The 27,412-nt window shown below is 36.2% G+C and overlaps 1 protein-coding gene across 1 annotated transcript in view; it reads left to right on the top strand.

Annotated features, from left to right (window-relative positions):
- Nucleotides 1–8,700, top strand: part of LOC142336318 (lysosomal protective protein-like) — a 30,976-nt gene extending 22,276 nt beyond the window's left edge. The window contains exons 6-8 of the mRNA XM_075385062.1: nt 430–585; nt 5,584–5,963; nt 8,278–8,700. Coding sequence (XP_075241177.1) covers nt 430–585; nt 5,584–5,963; nt 8,278–8,442 — 701 coding nt within the window. The 3' untranslated portion in view covers nt 8,443–8,700. The remainder of the gene's footprint in view (nt 1–429; nt 586–5,583; nt 5,964–8,277) is intronic.
- Nucleotides 8,701–27,412: the final 18,712 nt, after the last annotated feature.

Below are 27,412 nucleotides of genomic sequence, written 5' to 3' on the forward strand. Positions count from 1 at the left end.
ACAATTTTAGTTTAACGATTAAGTAATGAATGCACTACCAGCCTTTGTGACCAGCAGAAGCTTTCAGATTACCAACCAGCTTTCAGATGAAAAGAACTATAACTTATCAATAATAAAACAGGCCGTAATGGAAACTTTCTAATATAAAGTTTCATACTGGTAACCTATCAATCATAAAAGGGACCATAATGTAGGAGTAAAAAATTTTAGCCCTTGATTGGACGTGCAGAAATTTTATTATGGAATCTTACTTAATGTTAAATGGACCATTATGAAAACTTACAAATCATAGCGGGTTCATATAACGTAATTTTTCTAAACATTTAAGCTTTATGGTTTAAAATAAGTGTCACACTAGGAGAATCGTTGAGGAAAATTTGCCTTAATTCAGCGTTCAAACAATGAAGTATCCAATTGCATGTGTTTCAGCCAGTGACCTGCAGTGTGACTTTTTGGCCTCTAAGAAGGTGAGTTGTCTCTCTCCCTTGGCCTATGCTCTTCAATCCATCTACTCCAAGAACCTTAACATATATGACGTCATTGACACCTGCTTCTATGGAACGTCAGCCAAGAAACCACTAGAAGGTTAGTTTAATTGGTTCAATGTCGTGCTGATAATTAAAAACTATATCAAACTTTAGGCAAGACTAAATTTGACCAGCAACGTCTCACTGCTGCGACATTTATGCTAGTGCTGAGCGGATTTAAGTATTTTTTCCACAATTCTGCAGGATTGTTCAAAACTTACGACATATTTCAGACGCTTCAATGATACAAAATATGGCACAAAATGAATCTGTTTTCTTACGCTCTCCAATTGATCGGAGAAATCCAATGGAGATCCAAAATCTTGACCTCTTCCAGATTTTGAATTTTTCCGATCGTACTTGAAAACTTCGCCTGGGGCCAAACTTTTTATTCTAAAAAAGAATTATTCTGGAATATTTTACAAGAATAGTCTAATTTCAAAGGAGCTCAGAGGCTCACTTTTTTCAGCAATCTTATAGCAAATCTCTTGTATCTGAAAAATTATTTGTTGACGTCACCTGTTCTAAACAGCATCGCTTGCAGGAATTTATTATATTGTTACCACAAGGTATGGACGAAAAGCAGTGCTTTTTAAGTATCGTGTCTTCTCAAGCATATGAGTTTACCGAACTAACAGTATTCGACAAGCCCAGAACCTTCCCCAAAATCACTGGTGCCGGCCCTTCTAAGTTGTTTCCTGGCCATTTGGTTCTAGCCCTCTGCTCAAATTCCTCTAGGCTGCATTGCATACACTGACTAAATTGGTAAACACATGTTTATTTGAGCATGTGGCAGAGATTTTTTGGCAACTGTAGCAGGAAAGAAAGAAAGTATTCGTTCAATTGCACTCAGAGACGTGCTGAGACGCTTAACTGCAGAAGCTTTGGCAAAAGGTCGATCTGAAAATTTAAAAAAGGAAATTCTTCAGACGGGCTCTTTCTGAAATTTTTCAATCTGATTTTCAAAATACTTTCAACTCTGCCAAAAACTTTATTTTTTTTTGCAAGCAATTTTATACTACAACCGGGAACTGCTGGTCATTAGTTCCTGCCAATGCAAAGGTTGGGCAATTTTTTTAAGAGAAACTCAGTTTGCTGAGAATGCTTAGTTTACAACAAGCCGAACGGTTTGAACCGTTACTGTTATTAAGATTTCGTCCGAAAAAGTTTGCCAATAGAAAGCTTCTGCGTCACTGAAGATCTGAGTTGCGAAGCTGATATCATGATTGGTACACAGATCTTTATTTTTTTGTTGAATATTAATTTGTCACTTTCGCCTTATTGTCAAAGATGTTGTTCTTTTAGGAGACAAACAGGAGTCTGATTAGTTAAGCAATGTCATTTTTTATTGAAAGAAAATTCAAAACAAGTTCTTGGAAAATTTGACGCAGAGTTTTTGATATTAGATGAGTTCGATTTCAACCAGATAGGTTCCGACTAGAACATAACCAGAGGTCACATATGTGCCTCAATAAAGCCACACAAAATGTGCCTCTTAGCCGCCAAATTTCATTCATTTCCTGAACATGATATTATTTACGTTGTTAAAAAAATCAAATATCACTACTGTTGACCTGTGTACAAATGGCAAAAAATATTATGGTTTTTGGATCTTTTCCGTTTGTGCCCCCCCCCTCGCCTAGTGGATTCATATTATTTGCACCCACCAGGAGCCCATGCCACATTTTTACATGATGATTTACTAGGTTAGGACACATGCTGTGTAACTGGGGGGAGCATAACGTACTTGGTGGGCACAAATGGAAAAGATCAGGTTTATTTGACTAGCATAGTAATAATATTTTGCCCGCTGTTCTTGAAAAGCTGATATTTGATTGCAAGTTTCGATATAATATGTGGTGATAGACCTTGCCTTGTGATGATTTGATCTTGGGTAACGTATCATACGAACCCTACTTAGTTTTCTGACCCCACTTTTTTGGTAAGGCGGAGGTTGAGAAGGGGGAGAAACTATATTCTCAACTGCATTTTTTGTCAGGTTGCAACCTATTTTGCTTGAGAAATTAGATTCAGTCTGAAAATTTTGGTATATCTATAATTTAATGGCTGAGACTTGTTTTGTTTCTTGGTTTTTGTCAAAATTTGATTGGTTTGTTTCTCTTATATGGAGTTTTTAAGGTTCAAAATTCGGCGAGATTTTTTACCGTGATTTCATCCATTTTAAGTGCCATTTTAGTTCAATTTTTAGATATTTTTGACTGAATTAGTATGGGCGTTCTGAATAATTGCGTATATATGCCGATATAGTGCGAATATTGTTGGCTGTGTTATAATTTTTCACCATCCAAAATGATCTCCTAAAAATCTATTTATTGTTTCTGTTGTAAATGTTTTCAAAAAATATTAGGCAATTGTTGAGCGTTGCATGAATTTGGCTCTTATAGATCGGTTGTCACAAAGGCTCAGTAATGGGGGCAGGACTAATGAGTGTTCCAGTGGGGCGTCAGTAATATGTTAAAGGGTTTAATAGCTCACAATTAACTCTGACACTATTAGAAATGACCTAAATCATTGGAGTTTTTGCAATTCACGGGTACTTGTCATTCTAGTTCTTGTCCGATTTTGTTTCCTAATTTTCTTGCACTCTTAGAACTAAGCGTCGTTAATGAAAAGATTCGCGATGTTTCTATGAAGTCCTAAAAGAAGACATTTGTTCTTTCATGGTACTCATGGCTTTAAGATTATCTATTATCGAAAAAACTAATTGAAATTCAATGTTTGCCTTCTCAGCTGTCCTTTCAGCTGGCTTGTCTTTTAGTCTTGCAGCATGGTGACACTTACAGTAAGATATTCTAGTAACGCAAAAATATTAGTTATACTTGTAAAAATAACAGCTTTATTATGCTGATAGTCTTGCCTGTAATTGTCGTTTTTTTTGTTATCTGGTATCTTGACTCCAGTTATGAGACCTCTATTTTCTAGCCAAAGTTGTCGATTAGGAGATATTGTTTGATTTTGACAATTGTTTTTTAATCGTGCCTATTTTTTATTCACTTCCCTTGCTGCATATCTTGTTGCAGTTGTCACCTTGTGGAAACAATAAATAATAATAGCTTTCTAAGATTGGTAGGTATGAGCTGTAAAATAAATTTGAAAACTGTTATTTTGTTTTCTAATTATTGGCTCCCAGGATTGTAATTGTCAACTTGTCCTTTTATCTGAATTTGCAGTGCTCCTAGTTGACTTGAAATAATGACCTCAGTCAAGTTCAAAATATCGTTTTCCGTAGTCTAGCAAATTTAAATTTTTACAGAATACATTTGCTTTTCTTTTCTTGAAGACTTACTTAGCATAGAATTCATTATTATCAGTGAAAGCTTTATATTACGAAAGCGATTCCGTGAAGCATTAACTAATCACTTTTTCTAAAAGTTTCCTTGTTATTGTTCAATTGATTGAGATAATTAAGCCAAGACTGCGACAAAGTGGAGTCAAAACATTATGTCAGAGAGCATATTACAGAGCCTGCTTGTTTAAAGATTATAACAAAAACAAACATAAACATAAATTTCTCAATATTTTGGAGATTCAGGAAAAAACCATTCCAATTAAAAGTCTCCTTAAGAGTCTCGGTCAAAAGTGTTCAGTAGATGCAAATCAGAAAACTTTGTTCTGATGTATCGATTAATTGATGGATTGAAACGAAGCCGATGGGACGACTAAAATTAATGATGGACGTCAGAAACCAATAGTCTAATGACATGCGTCCACAATGTTTAGAGACAACTTTTTTCCCTATCTTTTTGCTGCTAAATGACCTAAGCAAATTTTTACTCTACTCGTAATTGTCATCCATAAAAGTTAATATTTCATGTAAGCACAGAATTTGATGTTGCACAGAATTTGAAGTTCCCGGAAAGAGGTTCAAGTCTTGATCAGTACTTCTCCGGTGAAAAACATGTCTTTTGTTTATAAATCAGTACTTTTTACGTCTTTTTTAAAGTCTGGAGACTTGTGGAAGCAACATGCCAAGACTTTCTTAAAACTTGTTAAGTCAAAGTCAAGTGTTGACCAAGACATCCGAAGCCTCGAGTCAAGTCTTGACCAAGACCTGACAAGTTTTGGTTATCGCGAAGTTAATAAGCACGACAGTTTTGAGAAGAAAATATTTATAATTAATGAGTTTCAGAACTGGCTTAAATGCCTGAAAATTTTTCACGAGAAATTTGTCAATCTGATCAAGCTACTTTTGATTTGCGCATAGACTAGTAAATAATATCCCAATTATTCACTCCGCAACCACACTTTTTTCATTGGGTAGAAAAGAGTGGCCTTGATTTGTATCTTTGAGCGATATCAGAATTTTTTCAATCTTTCATTTCAAACTTGTTGAAGTGCTCGCTTTTTCTTGTGCTTCTTTTTTCACTTTGGAGAGTTTTAAAGACAAGCCATTGTCAATGGCTGCCTTTTTCTTTCGTTACTTAATGAAAGCAAACGAACAAAAAAAATTCTGTTCCGTACTTGACCCAAGACTTGTCAAGTCTTGGCCAAGACTTGAATCAAGACTTGTCAAGACTTAGGACTTGGCTTGAAACGTGCCCAGTCTAAAAAATGACATGATCAGAGCTCTGATACAGTACTGATCCAAGACACGCAATTTTTCTGAATCAGTACTGATTAAGACTTGACGTTCATTCCGGTTGGTAGTGGCGAGGAAAACCAATCGACAAGCAAGTCGAACTCTGAGATCAAGTAAGCTGAAAGTTTTTCTAAGAGCAAGTAAGCTATAAGAGAGATAGCGGTACTATAAATTATTAAGGGCGCGCCGGTGAGCGCTTGGCAATTTTGCCGTCATAACTGGCCTGCAGTTTCCGGATTACATCCCACGGAAGCCTGGCCATTAATAGAGGCCTGTCAGGATTCTTGAAAATGACACAGACTTGTTTTGTTTATTTTTTGCTCTGGAATACCGACTGTTGCTTTTACGTCGGCTTATTTTGACTTCCAGTTACTTCACGTTTACCGTCTTGTGATATTAAGCAGTTTGGTACAAGAGCCTTAACAAGTTCGCCCAAAACTCTAAAATATTCTTCAGGAGACAAAATCAAAGCCCGCTTGGCCAAAGAGACGTTGATGGCTCCTTTCAGCAACATGGGGCTGCACAAACTCTCCAGAACCCTAATCGAGAGCGGGGTGGATGTTCCCTGCGTTGACTCAGTAGGTGCTACCAACTGGCTCAACAGAGACGACGTCAAAACAGCTCTTCACATCAAATCGGGTTTACCCGAATGGGCTATTTGTGCCGATTTGCCTTACGGCAGGATCTACGATGATATGGTGACACAGTTCACGACTTTGATCAGCGGGGGAGTACAGGGTCTGGTTTATAATGGTGATGTCGACGGAGCTTGCAACTTCATTGGGGATGAATACTTCGTGAAGAATCTGGGATACAGAGCAACCACGCTTTACAAGGTAGAATGGCGATTAATTCTTTTCAGGAGAAGTTTTTAGAGATATATTGATTCACTGTAAAAGAAGGTTAAATTAGCTTTAAGGTTTTCGTTAAGTAAAAATTTCGAAAAGTTCAAGTAGTTTCCATTTAACCCTTAAAGTGCCTACCGGGTTGGAGTCCCAGTGCATCTCATCGATGGATCATTGTTATTTCATAGTAACTTCTAGATTCATCGATGGGTTAGTGTAATTTCATAAAACCTAACTTTCCATCGATGGATCATAGAAAATCCATATTTCCATCTTTTTGTTGTTTTCACTAACGTGTGACTAAAATGAGCATGGGGCTATGAAATTATTGCATTAGCTGTACTAAAATGATAAAACTGAAAAAACAGCAGGTTTCATTGATACTTTAATTCATTCGATGTAATGTTTTTTTTTGCTATTTGTGGATGCGCTATGTATGCATACATTCACATTTTGCGTTTCTCCTGTTTTGTTTTGAGAATAGGCTCCAGATCAGTTCTATAGTTTTTCTATGATCCAGTGATTTCTTACATGGCACCATAATTGTGTATGGTCTTGGATATTCTTCCAAAGACACCCTGAACTTCATTTTTTCCATTGTCTTGATGAGTTTTTCTCCACTCAGAATGCAATGCATGGATGTTTTAAGAGCAATTTGAGCGAAGTCGATTTTTACCATGGCCAGCTATATGGTTGCAAAGTCACCATAAACTCCACATATGACTTGGATATGGATGCCAAGAAAAGTTTATAGTGTTTATAGATAGCTATATTTATAGATAGCTATATTGTAGAGCCTAAAAACCTATCTTATAGAGCCTAGAAAACTATGGAGCCTAGAAACCTATCTTGTCCTATGCGAAAACGAATACGCTTGAATTTTGAAAATAATATGCTAAATAATCATTTTTTCATCCGTACATTGCTTAAATTTTCTGTTCTTGTCAAATTCCGCTCAACTCATGCATTTTTTCTCAAATTCCGCTCATTTCTTCCATCTGATTTCTACGATTCCGCTCATTCCGGTCAAATTCCAGTCATACCGGCCCTATTGCACTTTTGAGCGGTACTTGAGCGGAATCCTCGACTATGGTTGCGCCCCTTCATTTTCGGAGAGTCGAGAGTAATGATTTTGAAGCACTCACTAATTGTTTTTGAGGCATTTTATCAGAACTCTATTGCTATGTCAGAATAAAAAGCCTTTTGAATTGGTCAGTGTCACTCTTATTTGCAAACCCAAAAATGGATTTGACAGAATCAACTGCTCCCGCTCATTGACCATCAATTAGCCATACTTACATCTTTATAGCACTTGCACTGTTTAATTTTAGCATTGGGGAGAAACCTTTTCATACCAAGATTCAATAGTTGTGAAGATAAATAAAATTGGCGAACCAAGATGGGGTATCCCCATAAAACAGATAAAACAGCCTTGTATATATTGAACTTGACTCTCGTTAATTGATTGTGAGGAAAGCTATGTTTCAAGTAATTCTGCGATCAAGAGTTTTCAAGATGTTGGCGCCTATATGCTGGCTTAACTTGAGCTCCGCTTGGCCATGAACGGCATTCAAGATACGTTGCCTGACTACTGTCAAACATTCAATTTTCAGCATTTGCAGAACTTCCGTTGTCAGAATTTCGGCTGTTGTCTATTTTTGCTCAATGGATAATAGATTTGTTGCTCGCAAAAATTTGTCCCAACATCTTGATTTGTCTTTAAAATCTGCAGCAAAATTTAAATGAATAGAGGAACATACTCTACCGGGTGTCAGTTGATCAAATAAACTGCTATTATAGTTTGTCTAAATTCTGAATAAGATTTCAGTTAATTTTTTTGCAATCTTTATTCTCTTTGTCGAAGTGCATTTTTCAGATCTGGTAAGTGTTGAGCTGATGGTCAGCTGCATCTAATTTTCTGCGAAAACTGTCAATTTTGCCTATTAGCCTAAAAAATATAGCAAAAAAGGTTGATACCAGAATACTATATTCATGCCCTACGCTCACTCAAGAGACACAACAGTACAGAAATCGGCTTTATATGGTAAACCCTAGGTTCAATTAGAGTGAATTGACACTTCGTAGAGTAAGTTATTGCCTGTTACATTCAACTGAATTTTAAATTTTTGTATTGTTGCTGCATGTTCTGAAGCAAAAGATTTAGGGAAAAACAACTAGGTATTAGCCAATAACTACAAGTAATTAATAATTCAATCTTTTTTAAAATAAAGTTTAACTGTATTAGATACATCAGGATATCAGAAGTCTGGTAATTGATTCTGTATGAAACATGGATCTGTTTCAGCCCTGGTTCACGCCTGATAACCAAATCGGTGGCTGGTGGAAGAGCTTCGGGGACAACTTCCAATTCACGACAGTGAGGGGGGCTGGCCACACTGTTCCAGAGTACAAACCCATGGCTGCTTACATCATGTGGGAGGCATTCCTCAACAACGATTACTCCAACTAGTTCACCAAAAATTATAAACTAGACAATGATAATCAAATATATCTGAGAGCATACCTTGACTATTTACATTAAAAAAAACTTTATTACCCTTAGCACAACTGCAAAGGAATGTAAAGACAGAATAATTCATTTATATTTTCAACGAACTATATTTAAATGACATAAAATTGGTTGCCTACGAGTTAAGCCATGAAATGGAAGTAATTATGAGACGAAATTTAATAAATTTAAAACAAATTCAAGATTCGAAACATTTAAGCGTTTTCTGACATGAAAAGTGAACTTGGGCTGCTTTTTTAATGCAAAAGAAGTTAAACACGAGTGTGTACAACGCATCTAGTGGAAAAACGTGGACACAGACTCGGAGCTCCTATGTATTTACGTAATTTGATAAGGAATGAATAGACTTGATAAGAATGAATTTAAACAGCGGCAAAATCAAAGTACCCGTACCGAACTCCAAGTATGAACCAGTACTGGGCACTACTAAATGCAATTCGTCGTCAGTACTGAATCATATCACTATTTTTATTTGCCAGACGTGAGTTCATACTGATTTTACAATGGTCAGACTTTCGCATATTCTGATTTTTTGCTAGAATGGGCCAATTCTGATTTTTCATTTGCCAGACTGGACCCAATTCTGATTTTTTTAAACTCAAACATAGTCCCAAAATAGTCCGCAGAAACGTCAAAAGTAGTCCATAAAAAAGTCATAATTGAGCGAAATCAGACGTCAGAAGCAGTCGGGAAAAAGTCAAAAACGTTAAAAATAGCCAAAAAATTGTCAAAAATAGCCAATAAAACGTAAAAAAGCCAAAAAAAGTTGCCAAAAACGTCAAAACAAGCAGAAAAATCTTCAAAAATAGCCGAGAAAACGTCAAAAAGACCAAAAACGTCAAAAACAGATACAATAGCCAATTCACCATGAATTTCATTCTGACTCCTTTCAAGTTCAGGCATTTCATCTATCTGAAATTGAAAAGTTTGTGAAAATCTGGCCAAAAGGTGGCTGAAATGGCTACAAAACGGCCCACATCACCTGAAATACCCTCAAATTGGACCAATTTGAGCCAATTAGACCCCCCGGGGTGCTAACTTAATGCACTCTTAAACTCATTCGTGTGAGATCACATGGAAAAAAGTGTGTCGTCACAAGACTTTTCGGGAAAAAAGTGACACTCGATAAATCTGGCTATTACTTGAATTTTCAATCTACAAGAATTTTTCGTGTAGGGCATCAAAATTTCATTTGTTTCACATGAAACCTCATCTGAGTTCTTTTGCAAAACCACTCATGTAAAAAATCTCGTGTGTTAATAAAAAGAAAACTCATGTGAATTAGCACAAACATCATATGCCAACCAACGAAAATTCGTGTGATTTTATGTAAAAATTTTTTGAAGTATCATGTAAATTACACGAAACATATTTGGTATGCCCTATCATCATTTTTTAGCACCCCAGGAAATTGGCCAACAAAAAAATGCAAAACTCATGGTACTTTACAAAACTTCCTGGAATTCAAAATTTCACTCAAATTTTGTTGGAATGTTAGCTTAGTGTTGAGAATCACTTGCCAAGAGCTATTTAAGTCTGATTCGACAAAAAAATGAATTTGAAATGCTTCAGTTCTGATTTTATTAGAAAGGCTTGCTTTTATAGGTGCCCAGTACTGAATCGTGCTTGGAGTTCGGTATGGGTACTCTAAGTTGATAGAAGAAGCGATAATTAAAGAAAAACGTTAAGAGAGGTTGATAAGCTGACTTACGAGATTTAAAAAAAAAACAAAAATAGAAGAATTTTTTTACTCTACGGTTCTAACAAATAGAGAAATTGCTCAATTCATTCACTGTTGTTTTGCTGTTTCAGTAAGAGAAAAAAGGTAGGTTTTTCAGAGCGTATTTTAATCCTACAAAGTTTAGTGAAAAACAGAGTAGGAGAGATTTGTCGGGTTATTTCCTCCCTTTGGTGCAAGCATATTTAAATATTCAATTAAAACACGTTCTGATCCCGACGAGGAACTATAGTTCAACTCAATTTTTCCCATATGCGCACACCTAACGGTATTATGAGTTTTTACGTTTAAAATCATGTTTTTGTGAAATATGCGTCAATTCAAATTATATGTTCGAATTACGGAAGTTGTGGTAGTTACATAGCAAATAATTGCGCGTTAAAACTGCACACCTTACGCTTGAGTTTTAATACTTTTCATCAATTATATCATAGAAAAAATTTTGAGTTCAGTTTTTCAAAATTTTTAGGGGCAGATATTGTTCAGTGAGTAATAAAACTCGCGAGTATTGTTTACATAACTTTAAATTACGTCTACTCTTTAACAGAAGTTAGTTTTTATTAATCAAATTTACTTTAGTAGGTTCATTTTGATACAGCCGGATCCAGTTTTTGTTACTTCAAAGCAACCTAATCTGTTTTTTGAAACTGCATTTATAGCTAGTAAATACAGAGTAAAGCAAGGCATAGCACCCATTAGGTTCTCTTCTTTTTGCTCTGGCACTCTGGCCGATAACCAAATTAGTCAATGAAAAGATACAAAGTTTGATACAACATTAGTGATATCTTCATGATGGTATTGTGAATAGCTATAAAAATTATTTGGTGTAAGCGTTAAAAGTCTTACGTGGCAAAGATCTTGGAACAAATTTCATCATGAGCTATCAAACTCTGATAAATCATTAAAATGTAGCAGCCAAAAGCTGGGATGTATTGTTGCCCTCAAAAATTTGTCTTCGTTTTCTTCTCCCCTCACAAACAAACGGGAACAATAGCACTATTGGTATGAAAAGTAAACAACATTGACGTTCCGCAATGCGTGTTAGAAATCGGGGGGCATTGTTTAAACTCAACCAGAATGCCATGATCATTGAGAACCAACAGGCTCTCAACAAGTGAATTCAAATTTTTGATCTGTTAGTGGAAAACCGTACCCTTTTACACTATTAAAGAATAGTAGGAGTTGTATTAGAAACTTTTATTCCAATTTGTTTGTTCGCGAGAAAATGATGCGGTGAAAGCATTACGGTTAAAATTATTAGTTTAAAACGATTACTTTTTTGTATGGACACACCAATTAAAGTAAGTTTCTCAAAGACGGTGAGATTGACGGGCACATCCCTGATCATCGGTAAAGATGACAGTGGATATTATTAAAACAAGCGGACTTTATAACGCTTATTTTGTTCCGTCCCACTTGTGCGGGGAGGATCTATATACTCAAATGTTTTTTTTCTGTTCAGGCAATATTGGCTGATCGATATTTTGATCGTTGAGAATTGAGACTGGTATCATTGGCAAGTCCATCCACAGTAGAATATTGAATAAAAAAGATTTTTTTGATTTTGATTTTTTCGAGGAGTTATCGAGGTTTTAACTTTTGTGAAGGAGTCGTAATTGCGTTGCTTTTAATCAGAGTTTCCGTTTTTCTTGACCTAATTTTTGTCAATTTTGCTAAAAGTTTGTTAAAATTGTTGGCAACAATATTGTTTATTTTACCGTTAGAGATATAGGAAGTTTGCAGATTAGTTTTATCTTAATTTTTGTGTTAAAAAGTTTTCCTTTTTTCTAATTTCGGTCTTTTTCAATCAGAAATGGCACCAAATACGCATTTTTCTGCCACTTTGTTTAAATATGCGGTAAATAGAGACTAAACTTCTGGTGATTTTTTTTTGGTTAATTTGGTAGGTATTTCAGTAGCTATTTGGACTAATTTTCAAATAAATGGAAGAAAAAATTTGATTTTGTTGGACGCGCAGAAAATTAGGGCTGCGTTTGGACTCATCTTGGATACTTACAAACAAAATTTATTGGGATTTTAATTGGGCTTGGTCTTTTTCACAATATTTCCGCATATTAATGACAACCCCTATTTATAGCATAATTAGGCCTGATAATAAACAATACGTTTCCGGAGAAAGCTCGTAATTTGTGGCTTTGAATATGTGCTTTCGATAAATTTTACCGCTTTCTTTTGTTTTGCCAATATTTGCCATTCTGTCTGCTGCCTCATGACTCTTTCTGTTATTTATCAAAAATTCAATTGGTTTTTAGGAGCTTTAGGTGAACCTATAAATTGCTTTCAGTTGGTATCTATTGCCTTTTATTACTTTTATTCTATTTGTTTTTTTTAGAAAAAAATGTCAGTTAAGATCAAAATTTTGCTAAATTTTTAGTCTTTTTTCTGTCCACATCTAGCTGAGTCTCAAAACACACAAAACAAAAATTATTTCAAGTGAATTTGAGAACACTTTTTTAATGATTTTACTTATAATCAATGGTATCTCGGATTTCTTACTACAAGATATCATAAAATGTTTGCGTTTTTTTGTATTTGCCAATATTTCAGGTTGTTTTTTGTTTCCTATTCAAACTATTGCAGTATGGACAGCTTCAATTGGCAATGAAAGGAGCTGTAAAGGAGCCTGTTTAAGGATTTAATTAAATAGTTTTCAGTTTAAACGGCAGCAAAACCGTCCTCTCGCAAATTATATATTTCTTTATTATTTTACATATAGTTGCCATTCTTTTTTTTCATACGGCATCTTCTTGAAAATCAAAAGCCATAAAAGCTTCTAAGAATGGTTGATTAAATGTAATTATTGATTTCATTCTACAGCTAGAAAAGTTTAATGACTTTCAATTAATTACTCATTGTCGTCAGCAAGCAACTTATACTCATTACTGACAGGGTTCAATAACTTGTTGTCGCTCCATGTATTTCTGGTATCGATAATAATTTTCAGCTGATGTCTTTAAACCTGCAACTAAGTTTTCATAAGATTACTGCGAGTTTTTGATACGGTTCGAAAATTATGGTTCTTTTTGTTGTCTTTTTAACAAAGACGTTTACAAAAAAGATTCATTAGAATCAAGGGTGACCAAAGCAAAAAATCTCATTTTTTATAAACATAAAATTTTTTGTTAGTTTTTGATTTATAGTTTTAATGGATTCAACACTGTGGTTCCGATAAATATTTGTCAATTTTTTGAGTTCTATGCTTTTTTGTTGTTTTTTGACGTTTTATTATTCAGTCAAGTTAATAACAACAACAACTGGTTTTCTGAGTGGCTACAAGGTATTCTGGTTTTCTTTTGGAAGTTTATGAATTTTTTGAATTGTTGAAAATATTTATTCTAAAAAAATCAGTGGATTTTTCAGATTTCTGACTTTTATCTTATTTCTGTCACTTCTGTAGATTGGTCTCTCTATTGACAACTCACAATTCCTTTTAATGTATCAAGATCATCTTCTGTTTCGTCATGCAACTTCTGTAAAGATTTCAATCTCAACTAATGGTTTCTTTGCTATGGCACTACTCATTTTCATAAGCAGAAAAGTGTTTTTTGGGTATTTGCCCAGTTCTGAGTTTTTTTTGTTTCCTTGTCATATTGTAAACTATTGCATTTGCCAATTGCTGTTGTAAAAGTGCTCAACGGAAGATATTTATTGTTTTTTTTAAATAGCCTATGGTTTTAGCGGTTGCAACAAGGCCTTTTTGTTTATTTTGTTTTACTTTCTTTTGGTTTTGCTGTTCAAATTGTAGTTGTCGATATATTATGGATAATGACAGGTCCCGATTGCTTCCTATGAAATATAAATAAGTTGACCTTTTTAACAATCCCAGTCGATAAGTATTTGTTTTAATTCAATTTGAAGTTGATTGTTTTCAAAGTTCAGTTTTAATCTGTTTCCCTATACATTTTGCTATTAAGTGTTTTTTTTAATTATAGACATCGAGTTTTGGTCGTAAATAACGTTTGCTATTATTTTTATTTGTTAGTACTTTTTACGTCTTGTCTAGTACTCTCATTAATGGCAATTCTCCTCGACCCTCTAATCCAGCACTTTTTTCACTTAGTTGTTTGTTGAACGATATGTGAATTAGTTTCCTATCTCTTCCTCATTTGACGGACTATTAAGTAAAAACGTAGATGAGTGTGATCAGAATATTGTTCGAACGGACTTTACTGAGCCTCCTTGTTGCTTTGTAAAACCCAACTTGACATATTTTTCATACTTTTTTGAGTTTGCATTCATGTCTGATCGAGATTATTTTGAAGAGACGACGTTTTTTTGCTTTGATTCCCAGTTTTAGGAATTTTGTTGTTTTTGAGCCCTTGTCAAAACCAAAAAACAATTTCAACAAGTAAAAAGTTTTTTCGTCCACTTGCTGCATTTACACAAAAAAATACGCTTCAATTGCTTTTAAAAATTGCATCTAATTTTTTCCTTATTTCACTTGCTCAGTTGTGAGAGTACTTTGTTTTCGTCGAAAATGAAATTGAAAGAGCAAAAGTTTTTGTTGTTTTTTTTACAACTGTGAATTTTAATTGGTTCTCCTGACATCACCAAGGAATTGAGATCATGATCCTTGAAACTGCGCGTTCTGAGAGTTGACGCACAAGCAAAGTACTCTCATCCAAATATTTCAATAGCCTTTTGTCTCACTTTATAGTTTCGCCATCAACATTTAAAAAGCGTTCGGAAACCTTTACACATAGACCGTTTTGATACCAGACATTCACGATATCTTGACAAATTGTATCTTTGTATCTTGCTAACTGAATAAACGCAAGCAGGAATATTAACCAATCAGATTGAAGTATTTAAAATGCGTATAGAATTGCGTCTAATATAGGTAGAAATGTCAGAAAAAATTCGTTCAAACTAATTTTATGTAATTATAACTACGATATGTACCGATTAAGGGGGTTTTCGGCTTAACAGGTTTTCCAGACGATGGTTGGCCGATTATAAACCGAGGTTGAAGTCAATAATATCAGACAAAAAAAACAGTAAAAGAGCATCGAAAAATACTTTGACGTCTAAAACACTTATTGCTATCACCATGCTACTGCTGCTTATAGGTTGCTGCTGAATACCATACGTACTACATAATTGAAGGTTGCTTATTCATTCGCAAAGATATCGTACGAAAGTCTGCCTTGTCAGCTTTATTTTAATGATCCATCCAACCCAATTATGAATACGGGGCACTTTCAACCGAATTGTTATGGGTCATATGTTGCTTTGAAAAACCGGTTATCCATTTCAGAATATCTGTGCAAGGGACAGTGAGTGCACACAGAGACGCCGCAATATACCCAAATTTTCTCTCAAAAGCTCTCAACATTGCAGAAGACCGGGAGTTTTGAGCGCGAGTTCGTTTATAAACAATGGTCTGATCAGAGCGGTCTAGGGTCGCGCACCTAAACCTGGGTAACATTTGACGCTAACTGCGAGAAAACTTCCCACAAGCGGATGGATTAATTTGTACTACGACTCTACTAAGCGGAGCTCATTTGCTTGCAGCCACATTGATCTTTTTCAGTTCATATTTACATCTCTTAAAAGAGGAGTTTTTCAACCAGTCGGGAAATGACCAATATCTATTGCCGAGAGATGACAGATTGACATCATCAAAGATGAGTGACGTCACTTTGTGCAGAGAAATCAACTGGCCTGGATAAGAACGAAAGATAGAACCATGCTGTAAGAGAGAACCATGCGCTCATTATCTTTCGCAGTAAATTCATCATAAAATTATTATCTAGACTGCAATCTAGTACCCCCTTACGGTTACACTTAACCACTCCAAATATAATTTACAAACAAAATCGTTATTAAAGTGCTTTGGTCCAATTTCAGGAATGCTTAAAAAGTTGGTCAAATTGGGTCATAAGGCAGAAGTTAACATCTGATCTGGAAAAAAAACGAGATAACAGAGAACATTATGTCAAATTGTTTAATTTTGGAAATTTGTAGTCAATTAATAAAAATAATGATAATAAATTACTTCCGGAACAGACAAACAAAAAATGTAAATATTTTTACACTTTTTGGATACACACATACTGAACCGAGAGAACACCAAAAGTCAGTGTTGCCTCGTCACGTGGTGCCTCATGAAGCAGAAAATTTAGCGTCTTGGTACATTTCAATTAATTGGTTCGGAAAAATATAAAGAGAAAAAAAGCTCAGTAGTAGAAACATTCTAGCAAATCAGCACTGCCTAATATAACGCAATCACGGTACCGATTAGAAAAATCTTTACGACCAATTATAGACAATTTTGCAATTTCTTTAGTTAAACGAGGTTGAATTTTTAGTATTTTTAACAACAGTATTCTTGCTCTTGTTGAAATGATTGTACTGTTAATTGGTCCTTCATATAAAAAATTTAAGTGTTTTGTGCATATTCTCTGTAGTTTGATTTTGTTTAAATCATTCATTCTCAAAAATGCTTTTTTTCCTGCTCCCAATAACTCCCTTTCTTTTTTAAAAACTAATTTCAATAGCTAATATAAATGTAACTTTTCTATCTTATACATTTTTGCTGCAATTCTAAAGTCCTCAATTGACTCACATTTACGTTTCCCGTACATAATTCTCACTGGATGTATGAATTTGTTATTTAGTTTCTTGATGTCACTCTTTGCAGTTGTACCAAAGATTAAAACTCCATACTGTAAGATCGGTTGCACATAAGTTTTATAAGCAAAAAATATTTGAATCTTACGTAAGACAAAAGTCAGCTTATAGAATGTAGTACAAAAACATCCATTTTATGAATCAAATACTGAATGTGATCTTTATAATCTAGTTGCTCTTCAATCAGGGTTCCAGCATACCCCACCAATTTTTTGTTTTTAATGTGATTTTTTTTCAATTCTTATTTGATTGCTCTTGTTTTCACCCTTTTTTAAGAACTGAATAAAAAAGTTTTATCGAAGTTCAAGGTTTACTTATTTCTGACCCACCAATCATTGGTTTGTTTCATGCCTAAGACAAGCTGACTAACATCTGTTTGACTGAGTTGTATCAAAGCTGTGTCATCGGCGTAAAGGGTCATTGCTAGGTTTGTTGTAGCCTCCGGAAGATCGTTTACATACAAGATAAGCAGTAATGGTCACAAAATTGAGCCTTGAAGTAACCTAATCTTAAATGTTAAAATGAGGATTCAGTATCTCCGCAACGTGTTTTTTGTCATCTGTTTATTTGAAAATTTTTTAGAAAGGTATTGACAAGTCCACGGAATCCCGTTCTCCACAACCTGTCTACGAGAATTCAAGGGTGTACTGTATCAAAAGCTTTCTTAAGTCCTGAAAGATTGAATGTGTTGAAGTTGCTGTTTGGTTCAAATTGTATCTGATTGGGTCTACAATTTATATCAAGGCATCTATGGCGCCTAGTTTCGATCGAAAATTAAATTGACTGTTGTGCAGCTGATTTGTATGTTTGAGGCGACTGGCCATTCTCATGTAGATAATCTTTTTGAATACTTTTGATATGGCAGGTAATACTGAAATGGGTAAGTAATTATTAGCTTCAGAAACATTTCTAGATCTGAAAAATTGGGACAACAACCGCCCTCTTCAAGCAGTCTCGGAATGTTTGTGATTTCAATGTTTTGTTTTTGAGAAATGTCAGTGTGCTTAAAATCCAAAAAAAAGTAAAAACTGTGTTTCAAAAACAATCACAAAACAATCACAAAACAATCTCAAAACAATCACTTGTGCATTTTGTTATCAGGATCAATACAATTTTTTCAACCTCATCATTAGCAACATTTAATTGGAAGATACATTGAACAGCACACTTGCACATTTCTGTTAAGATTGCATTTGCCATTACATTTTCCGTTCAATTTCTCTGCGACAGAAATAAAAAACTGATTAAACTCATGACACTGCTTGACAGTCAAATTTGCTTTGATCCAGATTCTTTCCCGATTAAAAGATTAAATGTTTGAAAAAAATTACTATTTTACTTTCTTTCGGCAGCAGTTAGTGTTCGAAAATGTAATTGTTTCTTTTGGACGACAATCCAAAAGAAACAATAACAATACAATTTTCCTTGGCCGTATTTTTACAGCGCAATAACGCTACCAATTTTCCACAAAACTCTCAATTTTGTATTTTTCTTTTATTATTCTTTTCTACTGGTGTTATAACTTTTTGTGACATAAATTTTTTTACTTTGTCCTGAATTTTTATGTTAAAGCGTTCAAGGCGTCGGTGTATATCTTTCGTTTCAGTTCCTTTTTTGGACTTTTGCAGCTGAGTAAGCGTTTAAAATTTCAGTTTTTCTTTTGAAGCGGTTTTACAGCAAATTTCAGTTTCGATATCGGATTGCTTTTCTATCTTCTTGTGTTCCGACTGCAATTCTCGTTACCGTTAGAGTATAATGGTCAGTAGTTAACGTCTCCAAAACCTCTATTTAGTTTTTTTGTTACAGTAGACGACATCAATAACTGAACTATTCTGCTCAGTTTCTCTCGTTGGTTTATTTGAGTTCAAACATTGCAATCCAAAACAGCTGCGACTGCTTTGAAGCTTAAGTTTTCCGCATGATTCCCTGCTGCAATCAAGGTTAACGTCGCCAGATAGATTCTATATGTCATCTGGTTTTAAGTAGAAAGCACTAAGATGGTTTTCGAGCGCAATCAAGGAATCGTTTACAAGAGCTTTAGGTTTCATGTAAACAGCCTTTATATAGATAGCAATGGCTCGAGATTTCTTGTCTTTTAAAATCTGTATATTGTTTTTTTGTGTTTTTCGTGCATTTCCATCATTACTCCCTTCTTTGAGTTAATAGCGACATCATTCCTTATCTGTTAACGGCTGCATGTTAACGTTTCATAATATTCGTCAACTTTAAACAGTTGATTCGTATGATTGTCCGATAACCAAGTTTCAGTCCAGCAAAGAAAAGATGGCTGCGAATTCTACGAATTTATTAGAATTTGCAGCTCAACAAAACTTTTTCTTAGGGAGCTTATGTTTTGATTAATGAGACTTTGTGTTGAAGAACTCGTTGTTTGTTGCAAAGAATGTGGTGATTGGTTTTTCCCAAAATAATTTTTATCTTTTGTTTTTTTGTTTTTTAGTTCTACTGTATCCATTAGTCTGATTTTTAATGTTAAAGCGTTCAACGCATCGGTGTATATCTTTCGTTTCAGTTCTTTTTTTGGACTTTTGCAGCTGAGTAAGCGTTTAAAATTTCAATTTTTCGTTTGAAGCGGTTTTACAGCAAATTTCAGTTTCGATATCGGATTGCTTTTCTATCTTCTTGTGTTCCGACTGCAACTCTCGTTACCGTTAGAGTATAATGGTCAGTAGTTAATATCTCCAAAACCTCTATTTAGTTTCTTTGTTAGAGTAGACGACATCAATAACTGAACTATTCTGCTCAGTTTCTCTCGTTGGTTTAATTGAGTTCAAACATTGCAATCCAAAACAGCTGCGACTGTAATGAAGCTTAGTTTTTCCGCATGATTCCCTGCTGTAATCAAGGTTAACGTCGCCAGATAGATTCTTTATGTCATCTGGTTTTAAGTAGAAAGCACTAAGATGGTTTTCGAGCGCAATCAAGGAATCGTTTACAAGAGCTTTAGGTTTCATGTAAACAGCCTTTATATAGATAGCAATGGCTCGAGATTTCTCGTCTGTTAAAATCTGTATATTGTTATTTTGTCAAGTCGCACCTTATTTTTAGTAACTTAGTTTATTACAAACACAAAACAAACATTTTTCGAAGTGGTCTCTACAAATAAGTACACACTCATGATTTTGTTTTTGGATCACTGCTCTAGTTTACTGTTGGTTGACTCGCTTTATGTCTGGAGAACAAATTGATTTTCCATCGTTGTCTTTTTCAGATTTGCGTTTTTTACTGGCATTTTTACGTTTGATAGCATTTGCAACCGTTGCAAGATCACCCGTATAATTGATACGATGATAACTGATCGTGTTGTTGGCCTTCGATAACAGAACAGAAACTTTGCAGTTGTTTCTTGAAGTTATGAAACCTTGTTTGTCAGCTTTGTTTTTCAATTCAGCATCAATTTTTGGAAATTTTTGGAAAATGTGTCGGTCGTTTTTCTCGTTTTTCCATTTCTTTAATAATTTACGTGACTTGTAAAATTTGTTGAAATCGCCAAAAGAAATGCATTTGATCATAACTGATGGCAAGACATAATCAATTCCAGTCCCAGGGAGTATACGGCAAGTTTTTATTCTCTTCTCAAGTTGTCTGATTCTGAGATGTTTTCAAAGAATCCGAGGGTGTCGAGAAGTACTTTGTTGCTTCGTTGCGCATCAAATGGTTGATTACGTGTCTTTGCGGTTTAAAGGGTGGACTAAAGCTCCAACGTGTCTTTTCTATTGTATTGCTCTTGAGAACGAAATCGGTTTTGCTATATTTTTTATTCAGTTTCAAGTTTTTCTATCCACATTTTTTTAGCAAGTGTTTTTGCCCTTTAGAACATGTAGTTGCTCTTGCAGTTCATTAAATTGTTCCTGTAACGAATTTATTTTCCCGCAATTTTATCTCCTTTAGTTGATCCGCGTTGGTGTTGGCTCGTATTTTTGAGTTGTCTTTTTTTCAACAGAAGATAACGAATAAAATTTAAAAAAAAACCTGTTTTTGTAAGATTTTAATTTTTTTTAATCAGCTTTTGCGTGTGTGATTCTGGGGTAGTCACGAACACTACCAAATTGCCCTCCTTAGAACATAAATCCTCCTTGCACTTATTAATTGACAATAAGGATAATAAAAAGAAAGAAGAACTCAGAAAAATGTGCGTAATCAATTAATATTTACGAATTTTAACTTTTTAGAAATGACTCTGTGAAAATATGTAGTTTTCTCCGACTTCAATACTAGTATTTTTTTAATGGCCCTCGGTATTAATCTGCGATTTAGAATAATTACTTTGAAATTATAAAAACGATGGATTTTTTTTTCTTTTTGTGCTATGCTCTTCTTCAGTTAATTCGTTAATTTTCTTTCGCATGGAGCAAAAAAGAGCTCTATTGCGATGCAGCAAAAAATTAGATAATGAATACCAAAACGAGTCTCAAATACACAGTTTATTCAGCTTTTGCTGGAGTTTGTTTAAAAATGTTTGTATGATGATTGGTTGACTGGTCTGGGTTTTGCTAGGGCGTGAATGAAATTTGTTTTGTAGTTACGACTAGTTTGTTTGGTTGCAATTGTTGCTGCCGTCTGGTAGCATAGTTGTTCCCCGCCTCACCGCTCGTTGCTTGCTCGGTTTTCCACATTCTTTCCCGTCTTCCTGTTGCGTATTGAACGTGTCTCGCTCGACATTCCAGTTCATTTTGCAATTTTTCTCACCGCTTCGTGCGTTGTTTACTAGGCAATTCCGTTCAGTCCATTTCGTTTGTCGTTCCGTCGTGCGTCGCTTGCCCGCCGTATCCGTCCTTACGTGCTTTTTGTTTTCAGTCTCTTTATCCTGCGTTTCGTTTCTGCCTTTTCGTTTGCTGCTTCGTTGTGCGTCGGTAACCCGACCTCTTAATCCCGTCTGTTTTGTTTTTCGTTTCGACGTGAGCCCTTCCCATGGCGTTCTTGTTCTGTCATGTGTCAAATTCCGGGCTCTCCATTGACTATCTCCCTGTTAGTCTCGCCTAAATCTCCTCCCCTTTTCAATAATTTCTCTTGCCGAGAAATAGGCTACTTGGTGACCTGTTTCCTGCTCTTCAGCGACCTGATCATCAGGTCTTCGTTACTTGGGTTAGGTATAACCCTAACTCAGTTTAGAAGTTAATTTAAAAGAGAAATCAGCTTTTCGAGATCATTATGGCCGAATTACATGAGAAAAAGTCTTTATCTCCATAATGCAAGATCTAATTTTAAGTCCGAGTTAAGTAAGATCCGCAAAAACACAACTTATGCCGTAGAACCTAGAACAAGATGGTTGAAGTTGAACGTTTGGATTCTAAGAAAACTTTGACGAGGCAAGTAAAACCGAGAACCCCGATTCAATTTGTCCTGTTCTTGAGCAATGAATGGATGATGTAGCTAAGAACAATGAAAAAATCTTGCATGCAGCTATAGGCTATATTGACACAGTTCTGAACTGAGACACTGTATGCAGGGCATCAATTCTCAAGGTAATTTTATAGGAAGTTCACTCTTAGCAACCTCAAAACTAAAACTGTCTAGCAAGCACACAATTGAGTTTATCATAGCAAAGCTAAAACGGAAAGAGGCTGAAAAATAAGAGCAAAAAGCCCCAACCCAAAAGCATGAAGTAGACCATCAAAAAAGTTGAAAAAAACTGAAGCAGATGAAAAATTAGGAACTGGAGGAATAATAGCACGAAATTCTTGCCGCAGCTAAAATTGACTGATAATCGCTCACCTACATTTGAGTCATTGACTGCCACAGGTGAATCAAACTTGTCGCGTCGCTTTGCAGTAACCACAGACACTCCCGTTCAAGATACTTTCCCTAATAATCCTCCAGAGAACTTAAGAAATGTTGCCGGTAACCTAATTAATCATAAAATGAGATCTCTGTTTTCACTGCGCGAAGTAGCAATTACTATTGCTCAGCAGGCGTCAAAATATCAAGAACACCTCCATGCTCAACTCTAAACAGCAATCTGACAATAAGCAAAGGGTGGAACAGAAAAATAGTCAAACTGTTTTGGGCGTTGAGAATCCCGGGATCAAGTTCAACCTTTTGTGCAAAATTTCGCAACTCCATCACATCTGCCACCAAAACAACCTCCCACACCACCGTCACTTGTTATAGTGCCACCGAACCCGACCATTTTTGTACCTCAATTTTTAATATCATATCTACAAAAAAAAACAAATCACAGATCAATCCACTGTACAATTGAGACCGAAAAATTCGAATACACCTGGTGAAATGCATGTCCCCGACCCTCATTTTGCACAACAACAAATTCCACCTCAATTTAACTTTACAAATAGAACTCCGTGGTACCCAATCCATGCGTAAAATGCCTCAACCTAGGAACCCACTCGCTAGCCCGCCGCCCTTAATCAGGCCCCACAAATTAGCTAATCCTTAGATTTCCGTGACTCCGCCACCTCTCCCAGCTAGCGCAACAACTTATCCAATGGTTCCCAGAAAACCCAAAGCAAAACACTGTTTATTCACATCAGAACCGCCAAGTACAGTGTCTCAGAACATCGAAAGTTCCCCTTAAAGATATCCTTGATTCAAACTTGGGGTGTTCTTCTCAGAAAAACCCTCCAAAGACCAATCATGTGACAAACATTTCAGCCGCTTTAAACAACAATCAACGGCAGCACCTTCAAGCACTGCTAATCCTGCCATCTGACATTCCATTTAGCAATCGATTTTTTGTCAAGCGTTCATATTCCAACATACGCAAATAAAGCTCAGACATTGTTGTGTTTGGGTACAGCACTGCATGCCTAGCCGAACCAGCAGGGGAAAACGCAAAATTTTTTAAGGCCTTGACTGATGCCATAACCAGCGAGAGGAATGACCCGTTACCCAAATGTAAGTTGGACTAAAGATGGCTGCAACAGACCATATAATTTTCTACTCCATGGAGGGAAAGCGAAAGCGTCAATAAACAATATCATTAATTCATAGTCAAATGCAGTTGTTAGTAAAATATGTACTGGTCAACATCAACCAAGCAAGACAACCAGCTTGACTTCTGTCATGGATGTTGAAGGCTTCCTTATGTGACAGAATTGCAACTTACTATTTCTTCTGATAATAATATAACGGCGTTGGTTGTTTCCGATAAGGCTTGCAGTAACTCATGGGTGTCCAATATTGTTGCAGGTAGACTGGGTTTGTAAAGTATCCAATTAAAATTGACCGTTAAGGAGGCTATAAAAAGGAAGAACTTATTGACACAAAAGTGGTTCAATTGACTAACACACCTCAAAAAGATCGAATGACTGATATTTCTCTGTGCGTTACTATGTGAGGGAATCATTAACTATTTGAGGGAAACATAGGCTCCGACATCATTGACGTTTAGTCCATGCAAGAATCTTTCCCACGTCTGGCCGCCCTAGATAGAGTAAGATACAGCTATGGAGACATTAGAATAGTACTTGGAGAGGACGTCTAATATGCCATCTGTCTTTTAGAGTACTCTAAAAGCGATGAAAAGAGCTCACTGTTGGCAGTTGACATGCCCATTGGTCGGGAGGCCCAATTTGGCTCAACGTTTTGGAAAGCCAATAATGAATTATGAACTTGCTCGTCAGGTTAACTCACGTTACCTAATGAAATCGTACAGCGCGTACAAGAAGGCTGCTCGTGCGCATGAAAAACATGAAAAAACAATTTTCATAACGGCCAAAGTTACGATGTTGTTATGTTGTTGGCTGAAGACAACATCCAGCTCCTAAACATTACCTCTCGTTGCTGGTACAACTTAAGTTGCTCCAAAAGTGGCTCCCGAGAGACACGTCAGCGAAGACACTGCAAATGTTACGCAAAAACGTTTTCTGACGCCCACATGGTCAAACAGCGGCCGGATAAAAAATCGTACCTACCACATCATGCCGTAGTCAACTCGAGCAAACCGGGGAGAGTACGTAGGTTGTTTAATAATGCTGCAAAACTCACTGACTCACTGGCCCCGATATCCGAATTACAATCAAAGTGCTTCTTAATATCCGCCAATATTAGTTCGCTCTGTCGATAGATAAAGCGGGTATTTTCTAACAGGTTGGTTTCCCAGACTGTGACTAATTATCACTACGTTTTCTGTTGCGAAAAAACCCCGCGAAAAATTGTTTAGTGTATCAATACACGCTCTATGCATTCAAGTCCAACGACGCGTCCATTTGCGCTAAAAAATTATTACAAGGCACGATCATTGACAAAGTTATTCGGAACCGGGAAGCAACCAACCCCGTCCTAGAAAACTTTTACATGGACGATTAGTTAGCTTCGGTGGAGTCCATTGGAAGGGCTGTCAATAGACTGAAGGAATTGGCGCACCTTCTCGTTTTAGTTTGGTTCTAACTTGCTAAGAAGGTAAAAATTCTACCAGATCTGGTTGATCAAATTGACATTCACCGAGTTATCTTGATCTATCAAAATCATGATTATTGTGTCCACCAAGGAAGAACCTTTGTATGGGATAGGATCACAAAAATGGCAATCTAGTTGTGGGTCGGGGTACCTCCAGTACGTTCACTAAGCCACTAGTCTATCTGTCGAGTTCTCAGTGAAAGTCAACAGCACGGCTGTCTTAAAATGTCTACAATCAAGAAACCAATATTTTTTGGAACACACGTTTGCCAGATTTCAGAACACATTAGTGTTGAGGAATAGAACCACCTTGCATCAAGCGATAACCCGGCGGTCGCTTGTACTCGTGGTATTGAAGTACTTGAAATTTTGCAAAGAAGTAATTGAGTAATGTGCCCGGAGTTATTAAGAACGAAGCAATATCCATTCCAACCAAGCACTGAAGTATCTAATAAATATATATAATAACATCAAACTGGATATAGTATCTCACGAAAATAACGAAACTAATACATTATTAGCCGCATCCGTAAGTAAGTCTGCTAACGAACGGCCCTCGCAACTATTTGCCTTCAACGAGTTAGTTTCTTATCAAAATTGTTACGGATAGTGGCATACGCACTTCGGATTTTAACCTTCAATAAAACTACCGTCAATCCGATGGTAGTGTAATAGACCCCGCTGAGCTTGAATAAACGTCATTTTCAGTATCTAGTTGAAGGACAATATTAACTTCCAAGAGAAGAGATCACCTCGAGAACAAATCCGTTAAACTTTTTCTCCTTTTGTCGGACTTATTGGTCTAATACCTTTGGCCCGTCGCATGAAACGCCTGGGCAAAATTGATTTTGATGTAAAACATGCTATCTTCCCAGACGCACGCCACGTTTTTTAAAGCTGTTTTTCCGGCATATCCGTGTAAGAAAACCAACACCAAGGCGTTGACTATCTGCGAGCTAAAATACAAGAGTATTATGCTATCGTCAAATTATGATTCTCACTGCGTTCAATTAATATAACTGTGTTACGTGCAGAATTATCCGCGCTGCCACTATTAATTCCAACATGGCTGACCTCCCAGTGGAAATACCTGCATTCCGATCTCGTCTTTTTACCAACAACAGCGTCGCCCTACTTTGGCCCATTTAACATTACCAATAACCGGACTACCAAGAGGAGGCGCGGATTGCTCTTCACTTGTTCACTACTCGTCCTGTCCATGCGGAAATCATCCCATCCGTGGACGCTAATTCGTATGTTATGGGAAAAGAGCAGTTTGTCTCCCGTGAGGTACTCTTGCCATGATCTGGTTAAAAAATGGTGTTCTGTCATTGGTGCAAAAAGAGAACTCCAAGAGAATATCGAAAAATGGAAGACAAACAATATTGATGCTGAACTTGTCCACAAAAGCATTCAGTGGAGATTGAACTCGCCCAATGCGCTCCACCAAACTGGCTTCTGGGAGTTTCAACCACGTACTAGACACCACCCTGGGAACACATGGCCTCTTTAACAAGTTTTTTTCAGGCAGATTAATCGCTTTATTGACGACCGTTAGCTCCCGTAAGCTTCGACTCGTCCGAACTGAGCGCTTAAACTTCTTGTCATTTTCTACTCGGTAAACAAACAATTAGTATCCCTTCTTTCATTGGCGTAGTTGAGTTTGATAACCTAAACTGAACACCAAGCACGGTCTTACGCTAACGCTATTTGGTCACAATGGATCAATTAGTAAGTCCCGGCACTGAATCGAACTTCTAAGCGGCAGTCGCCTGCTGAGCACTGATGACTGATGACTTGGTTTGTATAGTTGAAGAGAACCCCCAGGGGTTTTTGCCCTACTGCTTGAATCACTGAACTCCGTTACGGTTCCGACAGTTGCCTAGGTCTATCGGATCAATCGTCCGTTCACTTGTAAAAATGGTACACATTCTGTCAATATCTTCTTTTGGGGCAAAGATGTTACTAAGGAAAAAAATGCGGGCAAGAACATTATGCAATCAGCTGCAAGCAAGTATTTAATCTGCGTATAGAATTGCATCTAATATATGTAGAAATGTCAGGAAAAGTTGATTTGTACTAACTTTATGTAATTATAAGACGATATGCAAAGATGAAGGGAGTTTCGGCTTTATGTTTTAG

This window comes from Convolutriloba macropyga, chromosome 3, assembly GCF_964194025.1.
Source record: "Convolutriloba macropyga chromosome 3, txConMacr16.3, whole genome shotgun sequence".
Taxonomy (NCBI): domain Eukaryota; kingdom Metazoa; phylum Xenacoelomorpha; order Acoela; family Convolutidae; genus Convolutriloba; species Convolutriloba macropyga.